Source organism: Aphelocoma coerulescens, chromosome 1A (assembly GCF_041296385.1).
Source record: "Aphelocoma coerulescens isolate FSJ_1873_10779 chromosome 1A, UR_Acoe_1.0, whole genome shotgun sequence".
Classification (NCBI taxonomy): domain Eukaryota; kingdom Metazoa; phylum Chordata; class Aves; order Passeriformes; family Corvidae; genus Aphelocoma; species Aphelocoma coerulescens.
In genome coordinates this window covers 79,889,657-79,906,143 of record NC_091014.1, presented here as the reverse complement: position 1 = coordinate 79,906,143, position 16,487 = coordinate 79,889,657, and the positions used below count along the sequence as shown (strand labels likewise).

General features: G+C 47.2%; 1 protein-coding gene across 5 annotated transcripts in view; it reads right to left on the bottom strand.

Annotated features, from left to right (window-relative positions):
- Positions 1-16,487, bottom strand: part of WASHC1 (WASH complex subunit 1) — a 41,141-nt gene that overhangs the window by 1,445 nt on the left and 23,209 nt on the right. For 4 of the 5 annotated variants that reach the window (XM_069003722.1, XM_069003721.1, XM_069003723.1 and 1 more), the window contains 8 exons: positions 9,846-9,957; positions 8,993-9,139; positions 4,321-4,457; positions 3,260-3,395; positions 1,970-2,174; positions 1,326-1,490; positions 947-1,105; positions 290-358 (listed from right to left, as the gene is read on the bottom strand). In XM_069003722.1, coding sequence (XP_068859823.1) covers positions 290-358; positions 947-1,105; positions 1,326-1,490; positions 1,970-2,174; positions 3,260-3,395; positions 4,321-4,457; positions 8,993-9,139; positions 9,846-9,957 — 1,130 coding nt within the window. Of the gene's footprint in view, positions 1-289; positions 359-897; positions 1,106-1,325; positions 1,491-1,969; positions 2,175-3,259; positions 3,396-4,320; positions 4,458-8,992; positions 9,140-9,845; positions 9,958-16,487 lie in introns of all 5 variants that reach the window. The other variant, XM_069003724.1, reaches the window with a different exon arrangement.

Genomic DNA, 16,487 nt, shown 5'->3' with positions numbered 1-16,487 from the left:
AGCTGCCCAAGCACTGGATTCAAAAAGACACTGCTGTCCCTTCTTCACAGGTAGCTTTCAGAGTCCATCCTCTGAAACACACAAACCCCCCCAGTGCCTCCAGCTGGATTTGAGGTGGAGATTCCTCTGCTCATTCTCTATGAAGACACTCCCAGCCACACTGGGGTACACTGCCCTGGAAGCTCTCTGTTCCTGTTTCCAAGGCTGTGACTGACACAACTGGGGTGTCAGGAAGTGCTCTCTCCCTCTTTCCTAGGGGAAAGGAGCAGCCCTTTCTACAGGACAGTACCTTTGCGCCTCAGCACCAGCTTGTTGAAGAGGTCTGACATCAAATCTCCACCTTGTCCCGTAGCTCTCACTGAAACAGAGAACAAGTCAGTGAAAAAGGATTAGTCTGAACCAAACATTATGGAAAAAGCATTCCCCTGCAATATTTCCTTGAGATTAAAGAAAAAACTCCAAACCTCGAATTTTGTATGACACCCCAAAACTATAGTCCAGTTTCAGGTCAGGAAAACACTAGGCACAGCAGGATTAATGGCATCTTCTGGGGAAATCCAAGAGTGGAATTCATTGAGGGGCTGTGCATTTGCAGTCTCGTTCTGCCAAAGCAGCTCCAACAAGCCACTCCCCAGCTTCTTCAACCAAGGTGCTTAAACTGGTTCAGCTCTGTTCCACTTGGCCCCCAGGGTTTCATTTGTGTGCCTGGTCCTGTGCATCACATGTGAAACTTCCCCACAAGCCCTGAGACAGATGCCCTTCTGTCCAGTGGGGTTTAGCAAGTTCACAGAGCTCTGGCTGAGTGGTGAACACCTGAGACCTACATCAGCCTGTGAGCAGAAATGCTTTGTGAGTCCACTGTGCTCCTGACTAGCCCACCTGCCCCCAGACCCACACCTCTGCAGCCTGAGCATGGAAAAGCAGTTCTGCCAAAGAGCCTCAGCACCTTGCTCTTGTTCCTTCTGCTTCTTTTTCTCCAGCTTCCTCTCCTTGACACTGCGAAGGTTGGCCTTCCCAATGCCCCCAGCCTGGCGGATGGACTCCAGGAGACTAGCACGCCCAGTAGAGGGGTTCACCACCTCCTTCGGGGCTCCTTGGACCAGAGCTGCAGGGACAGGAAGGACAGGCAGTAGACATGGGTCAGTGCATCAGCTACAGGCCCAGCCAGATTCCCATGGGAAGGGCTCCTCCAATACCTTGACAGCATCTCTTCCCACTGCAGCTTCCCCCCTCTGTTGGAAGGCTGGGAAGGCACAGGGGGTTCCCCAAGGACACAGGCTGAAGGCAAGGAGGCTGGTGCAGCTGTAGAGGAGCCCAGCCCTTACCTGCAGGCACTGTGTTGCTGCTCTCCTCGCTCGCTGTCTGGGCCGGTTCTGAGGGTGCTGTGGCCTGGGGCAGGGGTGGCGGAGGAGGCACCGGAGCTGGCATGACAGGAGGTGGTGGGGGAGGTGGCGGGGGAGGAGGTGGCAGCAGCTCAGCATCTTGAAGACCTGAAAGATGAAAGAAGTTGCATCTGAAGAGTCCCATCAAGCGCTTCAGCTCAAACATTCGAAAACCTCAGCAGCAACAGATCAGAGTCCTCAGCACCTGCAGTGGAGCACTCCCACCCCGCACACCATCTCTTAACAGCAGGCAGGGCCAAGGCAGAGTCTGAGATTCCCCTACTCTCCCTCCCCAGCTGCATCCCACTTGCACAAGGGCATCCCACTGGGCTGACAGGAGCCCAGTCCTTGCACACTGTTCTCCCTCCTCCATGCAGAGAGGGGGAGAGAGGTAAAGGGACTGTAGTCAGGCCAGAACTTGAGCAGGTTGCAGCTTTCACTCAGGCCTAAGCTAGAAGTGCAACATCTGTCATCCATCTAACATCCATCTAAAAATTTCTACCAAGGGACTTTCTGCCTCATTTCCACTTTCTAGCAATCCCTGCCTTCCTCTTTCATAGGGTCCTGGGATCAGGGATTGAAAATACCTGGTTGCAAAGGCTCCACCGACTCTGTGTTGAAAGTAGGCAGCTCTGGAATAGCACTGCTGGGGGCAGAGGGTGCAATGCCAGGGCCCAGGTCAGCGCTGTACATGAGATCTGCAGCAATGCCAGGCAGGTCTGGCAGGTAGGAGGGCACATCAATCTCAGGGACCTGGCCCAGATCTGGCACATAGAAGTAATTTTCAGCAACCTAAAGAAACCCAAACCAACAAGATAAGGCAGTGACTATGTGCTTGCTGCACATAGGGGAACTGCAGGGAACAGGGGAACTGCAGGGAACAGTCTGGGCAGCAGTCAGAGCTGGGCTGGTGTACCTGCGTACATCAGCTACTCCTACATCTCTATGTTCAGAGGCTACGTCCTGCAGACCAGGCTTGGGAAAGGCAGACTGCAGGAGGAGGAATCTTCTTAGTAGCAAGTGAACTCTGAAGGGTTCATGCACTAACTGCTGCACCCCACATAAACCAGTCCCTTCTCCAGAAGAGGATAGTGTCTGAACCATTTCTGAGATTAAAATGCAGAAGAAGCACAACCCAGTAGTTACAGGCATTTGCTTTTGTGTTTAACACGCAGGCAGCGCAGTAGCGATGGCGCACTGTGCATAAAGACTTTGTTCACTATATACATTATATTCTTCAGTCCAACATGATGAGCAAATGATTCCCAGGCTCCTTTCCCCAGTCCCAAATGACACTCCAGCAAAGCTGGTACCTCCCAGGTACAGCCTCTATAAGGTGATCAATCACATGTTGGGGCAACTGGGTTGGGGCACTGCCTGCCCCGTGTGTGCACCAAGCACAGCCCTTTGCTCAGTCTGGCTAGCCCTTCTGCTTGCACCAGCAGGCACCCCTTCCCAGCAGGAATGATGGGGATCACACTTCACCCCAGGGACCTTCTGGCAGTGGCACCTCACACTCAGACTCCTCATGAGGCTCAGGAGTTGGCACAACAGAGCTGATCAAGTGATGGATCCTCCAAACTCCCCTATGGACCTAAGGTCAAGCAGCAAGGTGAGTAAATATCCCATTACTCTCCTTTCACCACTCAACAAAGGCTTGAGCAGAGAGAAACACCTGCCAAGTTTGAGGCTTTTGTCTCACCCATCAAGCTCACACCAGGACCTCAAGCACAAAACCAGGCAAGATCCTTTTGATAAATTAGGTACTCTGCAGCCCCATAAGGGGCTATTCTCCTACCTGCTCACTGCCCTATTGAAGCCCTCTCTTTTCAGTGAGCTGAGCACAACCCTCTGAAGTGTAAGCAGCTGCATCTCACCTGTCGGTCCAGCTGTCCCCTTTTGGTGATGGAGAGAGGTGCATCAAAGAGCTTCTCTTCTGTCTCCGTTTCCAGAGCCACATGGGTCTTGGTCACTGCTCCAGCCAGAGGATCCAGGAACACATACTTCTTGTACCTAAAGGTAGAGAACAAGTATTTTAGTAATGCTGCCTTGAGATCTAAGGCCAGAAGAAACAGTGTACACAAGAAGGCCTTGGAGGCAGAGACTGACTTCACTCATAAAGATCAACATGTTGGGCCTTCCAGGTTCCTTCTTTTAGCTCCATTTTAGTGCCTTTCCCCTCTGCAACCAGGAGGTAACCAGCTCCCCACCCTGCCAGTGCAGCCTCCAGACTCATTCTAAAGCAAAGCCCCACTGCAGTAGGACCATGACCAAGCTCTCCTCTTTCCACCACCAGGCCTGAAACCATCCTACAGCCCACAGCAGGACACTGGTGACTTGACACTCAAGATCCAGGATGACGGACAAAAAGGAGAAATGATCCATGGCTCAGGAGAAGAAAGAGACGGTCCAGCAGCTGAAAGCTCAAGGGCTTAAAATAACTCTTCAATAAGAGCAGAATGAAGAACCATGGGGCAAAGCCCAGTGGGAAAGGAGACTGCAGTGAGGGAGGTGGTGGAGACATTAAAGCAGCAAAACCAGTAAAGTAATGCTGTGAGGAATTGTCAGGAGAAGAAGCAGTACCTAGGTTGGCACAGAGGCCAGAGAAGGGCAGGAGTGACACCACATCTCAAGGCTGGAGAGAAATTACAGAGGAACAATAGGAAGAACTAAGCAAAAGGAAATGCAAAACTGGGTTGAATGCAGGTGAGTAGAGAATCAGGTGTGGACAAAATAACTGCTTCCACCCAAGGGAAAGAGCAGGGAAAGCAAGGTTCCCAGCTGGAAGGCAGCAGAGAGGTACCAAACCCTGTCCCATCAGGAGCCTGATAAGTAACATCCCCAGGAAAGCAAGCAGTTACTGCTACCCCTGGGGAAGGGAAAACTGCTGAGGACAAGCAGGGGCAGGTGAGCAGCGCAGCACTGCTCCAGCTCTCACAGGTTCTCGGTGGTATTGAAGAGTAGCAGGGAGCTGAGGGAGCTGATGTTCCTGGGAAGGCTGCCAAGGCCTTCTTCTGCTTCATCCTCCTGGTGAATTTTGGTGCTCACGCACACAGGGAAATACTTGAGCTTTTCCTGCAAGAAGACAGATAAAAGGTGGTAAGACACTAGAACCACAGTTGCTGAGGCAGCTCTCCCCAGCAACCACAACCCACACTGCTGGATGCACTGTATGGTCTGGGAGCCCTACTGCTCCCTCTCTACTTCCCCTTGAGCTAGGAAGCACATGGACAACATTGCAACCCCACACTCGTGAGAAATCTCGGCAGCTCAGACTCCTGGGAAGTGCTTTTGGTGCCGTGGATGGGTCATGTTGAACAGGGGTTACTGTGGCAAGGACCCACCAGAATAAAACCACCACTCCGGCTCTGAAGTCAGAGGCAGGGATCAAGCACCACAGCCTAAAAGGTTTTTGTTACAGTGTCTCCAATTACAACACATTCTCATGCAGGCGGAGTTCCCCACACATCTCTATTACCTCCCCTCCATTGCCTTCATTTGATGTTTTAAGAGTTGATCCCAGTGGTGGGGTATGCAGGGAAGGCAAAGGAGAAAGAGGTTAGGAAAGAACAGAGTGCCTGCACTAGGCAAGAGATCAGGCAGAAAGGAGTGTGGAGGGTGGAGCGTGTGCCAGATGGTTTTGCAAAGCCTGAGGGATTTGCAGGAGTTTTCAACTCTAATGAACTGAAATCTTCTCTCTCTTGGTTCTAAAACTTCATGTGTAATATACAGAGCTCCCTTTCAAAAAGGACTTATTACATCTGAACTACCTGACTTTTACAGAGCACAGGAATTGCCATCCCTCATCAGACCAGTGTTTCAGCTGGCGTGACAGTGCCCACTGCCACATGCTCTGGGGTATGAAGCTCAATGCCCACAGCACTCTGCTTTAGAAGGATGAAAGGCGTTAGTTCCTGAACAGAGACAGTTTGGGATGAACAAACCTCTGCCTCAGACTCCTCTGTAGACCCCTCCTCAGCCCCTTCACAACTCTTCACAGTTCTTTCTTCACAACTAGGGCAAGTAGCAGCTACAAGGCAGGAAGTGTTCATACCAGGAGAAACCCAGACCATTTTGTCAGGTTAAATAAGTGGTCACACCTGTGGTTTTCTTCTGCCACCAGAAAATGACCACTCCAAATACTGTCCACAGCTTCCTACTGCCTCACTACTTCCAGCATCCCTGCACCACTCCATTCTCTGAGTCTGTCTTCCCTCCCTGTATTTGTATGGGGGAGATGGAGACCACTGGTGGTTCAGTTTTAAGACCACATCTCAGTGACACAAGCAGTTCCTGTTGATTGAAATTTCAGTCTTGAATCTGGTAGCCAGAAATCCAAGGAAATGGCTTAGTCACAGCTCAGTTAATCCACTAAGAGTTTATATAATGCTCTGAGACTAAAAAATGCTATAAGAAAAGACCTGGAAGGTTTTGATTTAATTCAGGTTCCAACTTGTGAAAAATACACTGAAATTAACACCTTCTATTTTTTTATAGAAGCAAATAAGCAAAAATATATAAATTGTTATTTAGAGATTGTAGAAGCAGAGACTCAAAAATAAAAGTTCTTTTGATCATTAATATTCATTTCCCAATGTTTAATTTTTGTAAGCATGAGGGAGTACTGGCTTTTTTTGCTAGAACTGTTCAGACACACTTAGCCCTCAAGTCATATATACATATTTTTAATTGTCTCTTTGTAGATTTCAGTTAGCACTGGAAGATTGTGCATCACTTTAAGGGTGTAGTGAGAAAGCAACCATTATCTACACTTACTTACAAGCCTCATCTAAGGCAGTCATAAAAGCACTAAGCATGAGTATTCTGAAACATGAAATATAATCCTTTAAATTTAAATGCCATCAAAGTGCTAATCTTATTTGAATATCTAGATCTGTTCTGAAATTTGGAACAACCACACACTATCAAAAATATCCTGCAACTGTGAATTCCAGAAGATAAGGTGCCATTTAAAAATTAGTTTTCTTATAGGAACATTAGGTTCTTATGCCAAAGTTTGGCAACCTTGACATACTGAAGTCATGGGGGGGGGTGCTTGAATGCTCAAACACCCCAGCCTGGGGTCTGGCACCTGGCAGGATCACACCCCCAAGGACACTGCATTTTCAGGTGGTTTTCTTCCTAAGATCTTACAGTTAAAAATATATAAAGTCATTCTGGTTCTTCAGTTTAATTAAACACACACTATTACAAAGGGAATTGGTGTGATGCACCAGAAATCCCACTCCCCCCACACCAAAGGAGTGCTGAGGCCAGCTGGGAAAGCACTTCAAGATGAGCAAGTGACAAAAACCTGGTTTAGCCTCCACACGCCTATGGTGGGCTCTGGGAGAGGCAGAATTCACAAGGACATGCCAAGTGACTGACACTTTTGAAGCCTAGCAAGGTTACTCCAGCAGTGGATGGTATCTTTTGCTTGGACTTCTTCCAAAGCCCAGGCAGACCATGTCTCCCACCCTGTTTTCCAGTCTCCTGAGTGGCATGTGCAGCACCCAGACACAGCTCCCACTACAAAAGCAGTACCCAGCGCCTGGGAAGCCCCACAGGGCTGCAGCCAGCTCCCTGCTGAGCCCTGCCTTGCTGCCACCACTGCAGTGTGCAAAGCAACAGGCTTTCCAGTCTTACCACAAGCACTGTGTTTCTTACCCTTACCAACCTAAACAGCATCCTCTAAACAGCTGAGTTTTCACTTGCTTGGGGTGGAGGGGGCAAGAAGAAATTCCAAGGGGGAAGCATTTTAAAATAAACTGCAGAACAACAGACATTTCCAACTCAGCTGCTTACCCCCCAGAGCAAAAACCCTAAAGGCTGAGCACAGGCTGCCACCACTTCCCCTCAAACTGACCTGAGCAGAGTTTGCTCTCCTGATGAGGTGGTGTGTGCACGTGTGCAAGTGCAGTTTAGTAAAGGCCATTGCAACTGCTCCCAGCAAAGAGGCTCTCGTTAGAAGTGAAAACAGGCAGTGAGTCTCTGATGAAAGCCCTGAATAATTGAGGAGGGCATAAATGCAAACATTAGACTTCTCCCTGTCACATTTCATTACTGCAAGGCACATCAGGCTCTGGCTCAGCTATGGCTGAGAAGGGCCTGTCCCCCTGGAAAGTGGTTAGAGCTTGGTCACACTGAGCCCCACTCAGCACATCAGTCCCTCCATCCTTCACCAGCTGACAGCAGCATTCTCCCACCCCTCAGAGGAGCTGCAGGAACTCGTGTGTGATCTTGGCAAGAGTTACAACTGCTGCATGAGGCAGACTCAGCAAAGCCAGAGAAAGACCAACAGTCCCAAAGGAGGATCAAAAGATGGGTTGCAAGAGGGGAGCAAACATCCCCCAGGGCCTGAAACAAAGTCCCTGTGATGATGGCAGCTTTAGTCACAAAGGGCAGAACATGGCAGTGGTAGAGAGACTGACTGGGACTGGAAGAGGTGGCATCCCAGGCAGATGGCTGTGGGGAATGGCATGTGGAGCTTACTGGAGCCAGCAGGCCAGTTGAACAGGCACACCATTTGTTCTTTGTGGGACACTCCTTTTTAACAGCTGATGTTTTTCCTCAATCCCTTCCCTTTCAAACGGCTGTACTTTGGCACCAGCCCTTCAGGGGGGGAACCCATCTTCCTGTTCACTCCCTGCCTGCCTGTGCTCCCCCCACTCTCCAGTGGAATGGGGCCACCAGCCAGACAGCAGCACTTGCTGGCCTCCCTGCCAGACACCAGCAGGTCCCATGAAACTCTGCCTGTGCTATTGGCAGGACTGGAAGGAAGTAGGAACCCTGCTCAAGTTTGCCAGCTGTCCATTCGGCCAGCAATCCTGCTTCCTTGGCCTGGTTGAAATATTCATAACTACCTTGCTGTGTGAGGTCTCAACTCCATTAACACTCAGGAAAATTTAGCATGATAAATTATTCAGTGGCAGCTTTATTTTTGGCCAAGTCACACAAGGATGAAGAAGGAAGTCTCCTTAGGAGAAAGGAAAGCAGGGAAGTTGTCAAGTTGATCCTTAACCTGCTAGGAACAGCACATCTGCTACTCCTGACACAGCACATACACTGCAACTTTTAAACTTCAAGCATGGCAACTCTTCCTCCTCTCCTTCCAACCCAGGGACAATGCCTAAGTGCAATGATTTCCTGAGTCAGAAAAATGCTCTAATGAAAGACTCCTTTTTCTCCTGACACACTCACAAGCCTTCTTACCTTTCCCCTCTCACCAGAACTTACATAAGAGCCTTCAGAAACTATTTCTGAAACAACTATGAGCCTGATCCCAGCTGCCTCACTATGCACTGCCAAAGCCTTAAGATCAGGCAGCATCACCCACCAACACTGCTGCAGGAAACAGAAGCATTTCAGGAAATGGAACTGCTCCAGAGACCTAGCAGTTGACAGCCACCTAGACAAGCTCTTGTACTGACATGGCCCTCTCCAACTGGCATCTCCACAAGCTCCCCAGCCTGACCTCACACCCTCCCCACTGAAAGACCAAAGGAAAATATGTTCTACTCCCAGCCTATGTCCCAAAGCCCTGGCCCACTTTGTCAAAGAGATTAACAGCCTCTTTGCTTGTCCTTCCCAAGGTCTGTTCTCCTCCTTACCTGCAAAGCTCTTTCATCCAGCATTCGGTGTTTGCTCTGAATCTTGTGTCTTGGCCATTTCTGTTTAGCTGGGTCTTCTGCACCAGCAAAAATTGAACTGTACTCCTGCAGCCGTTCAGGGGCTGGGTACTTGGCACTGGAAAATACCTATGGAGAAACAAGGAGGGACTGAAAAATCCCAACAACTAGGCAATCCTACAATACAGAAACACATGGAGTGGAGTAAACATGCAATCTGTGCTGCCAGTGGGAATGGACAGCCTTGGAGTCAACAGGCTCCTAAGGGCTATGTGCACAGACCCAAACACGCATGGGCTGCCACTTCTGAATCTGGAACTGCCAGAGCTTTTCTCTCTCTCCAAAAGTACTAGGAGACGACTGGCAAAAAGATTTCCACTGGCAGGAAAGGAGTTGGAAAGACTATAAAATGGAGCAAGAATGGGGAAAGAAGGATTTTCACCAGTTTTACACGGCTCAATGGGATTAAGATACACTAAGGGGAGGCTCTCTAACAGCAGCTTTCATTCAAATAACCAAAGTGTCTATGAGCCTGAAGTGTGAGAGCGTTAGGCTTAGCTCAGCACAGGTCTTCTCTCTTTCTCAGGAAGCAGCTGGGACAGAAGCCTATAAAGGCTACATAAAGCCTGGAGCTGTGTGGCTCATGGGTCTAAAATTCATCAGTTAGCCAAGTCAGGAATGGGATTCTCACCACAATCCTGCTCAGCAGCAAGTAATGGAGAGGTGAGTGGGCAGCAGCTGCAGCAGCTGAGCACCTTTTCTTCTCCAGAGCTTACATCAGGAGTAAAGAAAGAAGAAAGAAAAGAGGCCTTGCAGCCTTCATTGAAGTCACTACCTTAATAGCCTTCTTGCTGCCCTTTATCTTCTCAATCTTCACCTGGGCGAGTGTGACTCTCTCCCCAATGGCCTGGAGCTGTGCCCGGCTGGCCTCCACCCGCTGAGAGATTCTAGGAGGCAAGAACATTTCTTAAGCTGAAGAATCCAGAACAAGTGGGGGTTTTTTTGCAACAGCCAATGTCCAGCCCCTCAGAGAAGGATGTGAATCTCAGGGGACTGGGTTGTTTCACAGAGCAAAACAGTGCTGGCTGAGACATGCTTGTATCCATCCTATTGAGAGCTTTAGGTACTCCAGCATGAAGTAGGATTAGTCCATGACTCACAGCATGATGTTCCTGTGGCTGTTTGAGGCACAGAAAGATCGAGAACTGGCAACAGAAACAGTGTTGATAACACAGGGATGTTTTGGTTATTGCTGAGCAGAGCTTAGACAGAGTCAAGGCCTTTTCTGCCTCTCACCCCACCACAAGGAGTTGGGAGGGGACACAGCCAGGACACCTGATCCCAACTGACCCAAGGGATATTCCAGACCATATGGCATCATGCTTAGCATACAAACTAGGGAGAGTGTTGGCTGGGGTCCACTGCTTGGGGACTGGACAGGCTTCATCTGGTTGGTGGTGAGCAATTGTTTTTACTTGCATCACTTCTCTTTCTTGCGTTTTATTTCTCTTTTCTGTTATTTTCATTTACATTACATGATTGTTTTATTTTATTTCAATTATTTAACCGTTCTTATCCCAATCCATGAATTTTCTCACTTTTACCCTTCCAGTTCTCCTCCCCCCCACCCTGCAGGGAATAGGGTGAGCAAGGGACTGTGTGGTGCTTGGTTGCCAGCTGAGGATAAACCATGCCAAGAGATCAGCATCAGAATGCTTTAGGACTGAGGTGAAAAGCACTCCGTGGCAGCAGGGGAGAGCAGTCAGTGGTTAAGTAGCTCTGCATTCACATTGTCAACATATTCCTTTCCCACCTGGCAGCCAGGGACACAACGGAAACTGCCTCCATGCTGTGCACAGGGGCTGCTGTGCTGCTGGAACTGTCTCACAGGTCCAACCAGAGGTTAGGAGGGATGCTGGGAGCAGGCATCAGCTACAGGTAATGACTGGGTCGCCTTCTCAGGAGAGCCCTCCTTCCCCATGCATAACCGGCAGGTTCTCCCCAGCTTCAAGGTCAAAAGCTGAAAAGTCTTCTGAATTTTCACCCCTCCAGTGAAGCCAGGGAAGAATATTTTTATGGCTACATAACCCATTAGGAGAGAGAGCACCCCACTTCAGCACTGTTTTGTAGCAATGAGTTCCATCAGACCATTCTGTGCCTGTAAAAATCAATCTCAAGTACTGTCTTTAAGTTTCATCAGGAGTCTCTCTTTGCTTTTGAGGAGAGAGCTCTCATGCTCTTTTTCTGCTCTGTCTGTCTAATTCCCTTCAGTAACAAATTTGAGATCAGCAGTGATCCATGATTCCCAATTTCAAACTGTACCAAATCCATCTTTTCCTGTATTTTCCTTTGGGCAGCACAATCCCTATTACAGTATAGAAATATAAAGCCCCCCCTCAATGTAGGTAGTGAAAAACAGTAAGTACAAGCAGCCTATTCTCCTTGTACCATTCTGAAAAAAAACACCCCACTTTCTCTAAACAGCGTCAAGTATTTCTGTTTGTTTACAGCCATGCTCTCCTCTTCCTCGAGGCATGAAAAATCCTTCCTGATGCATATGGCATGATAGCACACAGCCTGTTTCTACCTTAGTCTGTTTGGAGTGGGAGATGAGCAAAATTGAACCTCATGAGATTCTCCCTCTCAGAATTATTCTCCATTTCCCCATCCTTTTATTTTAAACACAGTCTAACAGCTTGTATTTTGTACCAACACTGAGTACAAATCTGTTCATGATTTCCTTCCCACACCCTCCTTCTGCCTCAGTGGAGTAAGTCCACATCACTTACACACTTGATAAGTTCTCAGAGTAGTTTCTGTTGTTCCTTTCAGTGCGCATTCCCTGGCACCTGTCTGCAGCAAATTCCATGTGTCATAGGGCTGTCCCATTGCCTTGTTTTGTTCAAGTGTGAGATGCCTCTGAAGGACCTAAATCTTCCCTAACTGCTCTCACCAGCAAATTTTCCCACCTCACAGCTCACCTCTTTTCTAGAAGTTTCATAATTGTATTGATTGACACTATTTCCAGTACTGCTCCTAGGGGCATCTGACTATTTTTATTTCCCTTCAAAGCTGAAAAAACCTAGCTATTTATTTCTGCTTTGCTGCTCTCCCTCAAATCAATGATGCAATTTTCTCTCTCACCTGTGAGTAGACCTCTCTCCTAGAAGAACTCCACAAAGCTTTCCTGAAGCTCCAAATAAAAGCAAGGTATCAACTGCCTTTTAGCCAGTACCCTGCTGACTTCCAGACAGTTTTCAGGATCTGACAAGGCACATGTTTCTCTCCCAGAAGGAAGTGCTAAGCAAATAGTTATGCAAGCTCAGACCTGGAAACCAGAAAGTGTTCTCCTCCCTTTCACTCCATGAATGTGAGTGGGTCCAGTGAGGCAGTCAAACACTTCCCTCATTCCCCTTCCTGCCCCACATTACGCCCAGTGCTTCACCAGGTACCAACCTCTTCCTCTCCCTTCCCTCACTCAAAGAGAAAAAAAAAAGACAGAAGACATCCATCCCCACTGCCCACTAAATATAATCAGTAACAGGAGACAGTACCAGGCAGACAGCCCACTCCCAGCACAAGCTGGGGAAGCTGTCCAGTGCCAGCTCAGGTGTTTCAAACCATGACAGATCTTCTCTGAGGCACTATACTTTCTCCTGTGATCTCGTGCTCTAGGATTTGACAGGCCAAATCCCATTGACCTTAGGAGATCTGCCAAAAACCTTCACCTGAGGTGGTACAGATGGAGGCCCACAACACAGAAGGAATACATATCAGTCCACAGAATTAATTTATTTGTTGCTGAACAAGATAACTTTGAAAAAAAAAAAAAGAAACCTCCTCAATCCAACTAATCCAAATTCTATCACATGTACAGGCTCCCAGAAGTGCATGACTGTTATGCACGAACAGTTCAAGATACAGCTGTATGTGTTAGTTAGAAGAAACAAATACCATATTCTTACTGGAAAAATACACGGAGAAAACCCTCTCACGTTTGATCAACTATTTCTACTGCTGTGGAAACTGAACTTACTCAAAGGACTCAACCAGTTTTTGTAAAGAAAGGAAACAGGAAGGAAGGGATGGAGGGATGTGGCCAAGGATTGTAGGGGCAGTGCTGGCAAGGTGGCACTCAGACCTTAACCTCCATTTAAGGGAGAACAAGGACAATCAGGACAAGAGGGGTAAGTGTTAACAAAATGGCCCAATACTGCCTCTCAGAACCCATTGCTCAAGCAGCCAAAACCACCACGAGCATCTGAACCTACCCCATGCCTACTTTCTTAGTCATTACTGTGTTATTTTGCTCTCAGTGCTCTTTTCTGCCTGATACACGCCTTTAGTTAAATTCAATGTGACTTTGGAGTTGCAAAGGAGCAGGAGGCTACAGCGACAGCCCCTCCCTTTCAGCAGTACGTGCTTCATCCAGGACAAGTGAAAGGGGGGTCCACAGAAAAGGGAGAATACATCACCTACCTTCAAATGCTGGGCACTGAGCCAAATCAACCTTCCCCTCCCAGTGCTTTTCTTTGAGGAAGCAATACATGTGGCAGATTAAATCTATCTAGTGGATTATCTCTTAATCCATACAGACTTTCATTTTTTGATCTAAGCAGATATTAAAGCCAATCTTTCAGCTGCTTTGATTCAAGCTTTCACTTTCTCTTGTCCCTCTGAAATATTTTTGCCCTCAAGCCCTCTGCACTTCAACCCCAACTTAGATCTTGTTTCTCCTTAGTTCTAAAGCCCTCATCCTGCTGCCTTAAGCTACTCTCCATTTTACAGGCAATTTTCTCCAACACCCACAGCAAGTTCCAGGAATACTTCCTCCTAGTTCTTCGGAGCCCTTCAGGGCCTCTCTTGCTGGCCCCCTATCCTCTGCCCCATCTGCAACCACAGAGCAGATCACTTCCTCTGATTCCCTTATAACTCCTCTGATAAATCTCACATTCAGGTATCTACTGAAAGACCTCTACTGTGTCGGTGTCTATTCATGGTGGGAAAATCACTGTTTCCTTACTCCCACAGGAAAAAGATTTGAGGCATTAGGAATCTGGCATCCAGGACACTAGATACTGCCTGACAGTACTGTCAGCAGTGGCAATAATGCTACATTTGCATGTGAGTCTCCAAGCACTCCACAGTGCCAACCAAAAAAATTCTGATTTTTATCATCTATATTTGCTAGGGATCAGACAGCATTGGAAAAAAAGTTTAAAATCAGGGAAGGTTTAAAGACAGGCTGGCAGATTCCCAGAAAGGTGGATGAGAAAGACAGAATTCAGCTGTAAGGAAGCATCACAGCAGCAGGAGACTCTTTGCTCCCTATGTTGAACGTCCATGTCACCCGAAAGTGACAGGGATGACAAAACTTCTGAAGTAGGAGAGAGGATAGGCAAGCTGCACACTGAGGTGAACAAGAAAGGGTAGGCACAGAGGCTGGAGCAAACCTCTCTAGAATACCAAAGAACTTCAATTTTATGTCTGAAGTACAAAAGTAAGCAATCAACCAAGGAGAAAGAACATTACAGAGCAGAATGAGAAATGAAGTTGCACAGGAGGATAAGGCAGACGAAGTATTAAATTGCTTTTTCCTTAAATGAGGACTGAACACATCACAGCAAATCAGGCTTCTGGTCACCTCCCAGCCCAAGCTCCAAGCCAGAGAGAGAGCAGGGAGATGCTTCGCATTGCTGTTCTAAACTTCAGGGTACACATAGTAAATTTATTTTATAAAACCTTGGCCTCTTGCCTAAAAGTCAAGCTGCCTTTTTTTCTGTGCTAAATGAAGTGTGCTTTTATTAAATTCCTCCCTTACTGCAGGAGGCATGAATAAGAAGTGATGGAGTTTATGGTTCTTGTATTTTATTTTATTCCCAGACTCTCCAAGCAGCTGATGCTGGAGCAGGGTAACAAGGGAACAAAACAGTGTCAAAAATGAACACTGTGAGAAGCCCACTCTCCACTCCCACACAGTGCTTCTGCCCCAGCAGCTGGCAACATCTCAGGATTAAGATGGGGAGAGCAAAGGAAAGTCTGCTAAGACATTTATGGTTTACAGTGATCCAGGGAAGCATTCAAAACTGGCTCACAAAGCCAATTCACCTCAAAAGTTTGAAAGGCAAAAAGGAAAAATACATACTCTTACAAGGAGCAAAACATGTTCAACCACTCATAGAAAGATCAACTTGTTTGCTTTCTGCTCTTCTCTCTCCATATTTAAGCAGTTTTAGAAGTCTTACTTCTTGTCTGAGTAAGTGTAATCAGAAACTGTCATCATACACCATCTCTGACAGAAAGAAATCCCAAGTGAGGCTGTGTAATCAACGTTCCTTCCTCCATTAAGGGTTTGGGTATTATACTAATTAATGTTTATCTCACTTTGATTGCTCCTCGAGCCTGATTTGCAGGTGTTTCAGTATTTGCATATTGCCGTGCTCCTGTGATGCTGAATGGCTTTGCAGATTGGAGAATGATCCAGGTTGCCAGGTTATCCTCAGCAGGATCTGGCATATATCACTTTCCACAGGTCATGTTCTGACACAAAATCATTTCATTTTGATTTTTAACCTCGCATTTCACAAGGCCCTCCTGCTACTGTGAATTAAGTTTATGTAAAACTGGAAACTTAGAATGTTGACCTATCATCACAGCACCCTCCTCCCCTTTCCTCTGCAGCTTGTTCTCCTCTCCAGAAAAGCAGCTTCTCTTTTTCTCTTAGTAGAAAAAGGTCACAAACAAGTTCCTCTTCCACCTTCCAAGCTCTTTACTTGCCTCCCACCACCAACTGATCTAAAAGCAGATGTGCTTTTGTTTATTTTAGAAAAAATATATACTAAGCAGAAAGTCTGTGTTTGCAAATAAAATACACCATTAGATCTTTAAACTGTACACGCTACTTTTGGTCAAACTACTTCTCCATTGACAGAGTTATTATACATATACAACACAGGTTCTACCATCACAGTGACAACTTTTGGGAAAGAGAACTTTAAGAACTCCATTACTTCTAAAAGAACAAATGGATAAAATGGTTCTTTACCAGTACTGCTGGAGTTTCACAAGTGACCTTTTGAGTTCCTCCATTGGCAGTGGAATTGCTTCCCAAAGCAGTAGCCACAGGAAGAGTCTTGAGATACTAGGCAGCTGATGACAGTCAGTATAGAATCACAGAATAGTTTGGGTTGGAAGGGACCCTTAAAGGCCACCTAGTCCAATCCCCTGCAGTGAGCAGGGACATCTTCAGATGATCCAAGTTGGTCAGAGCCTTAGCCAACCTGACCCTGAATACTCAGAGCAATCTGTTCTGGTGTTTTACCAGCCTCATCACAGAACATGTCTACATTATATTTAGTCTGAATCTACCCTCTTAATTTAAAGCCAGTTCTCCTTGTCCTATCACAACAGGCCCTGCTAAGAAGTTTGTCTTCATCTTTCTTATAAGCCTCTTTTAGGTACTGAAAGGCTGCAATGA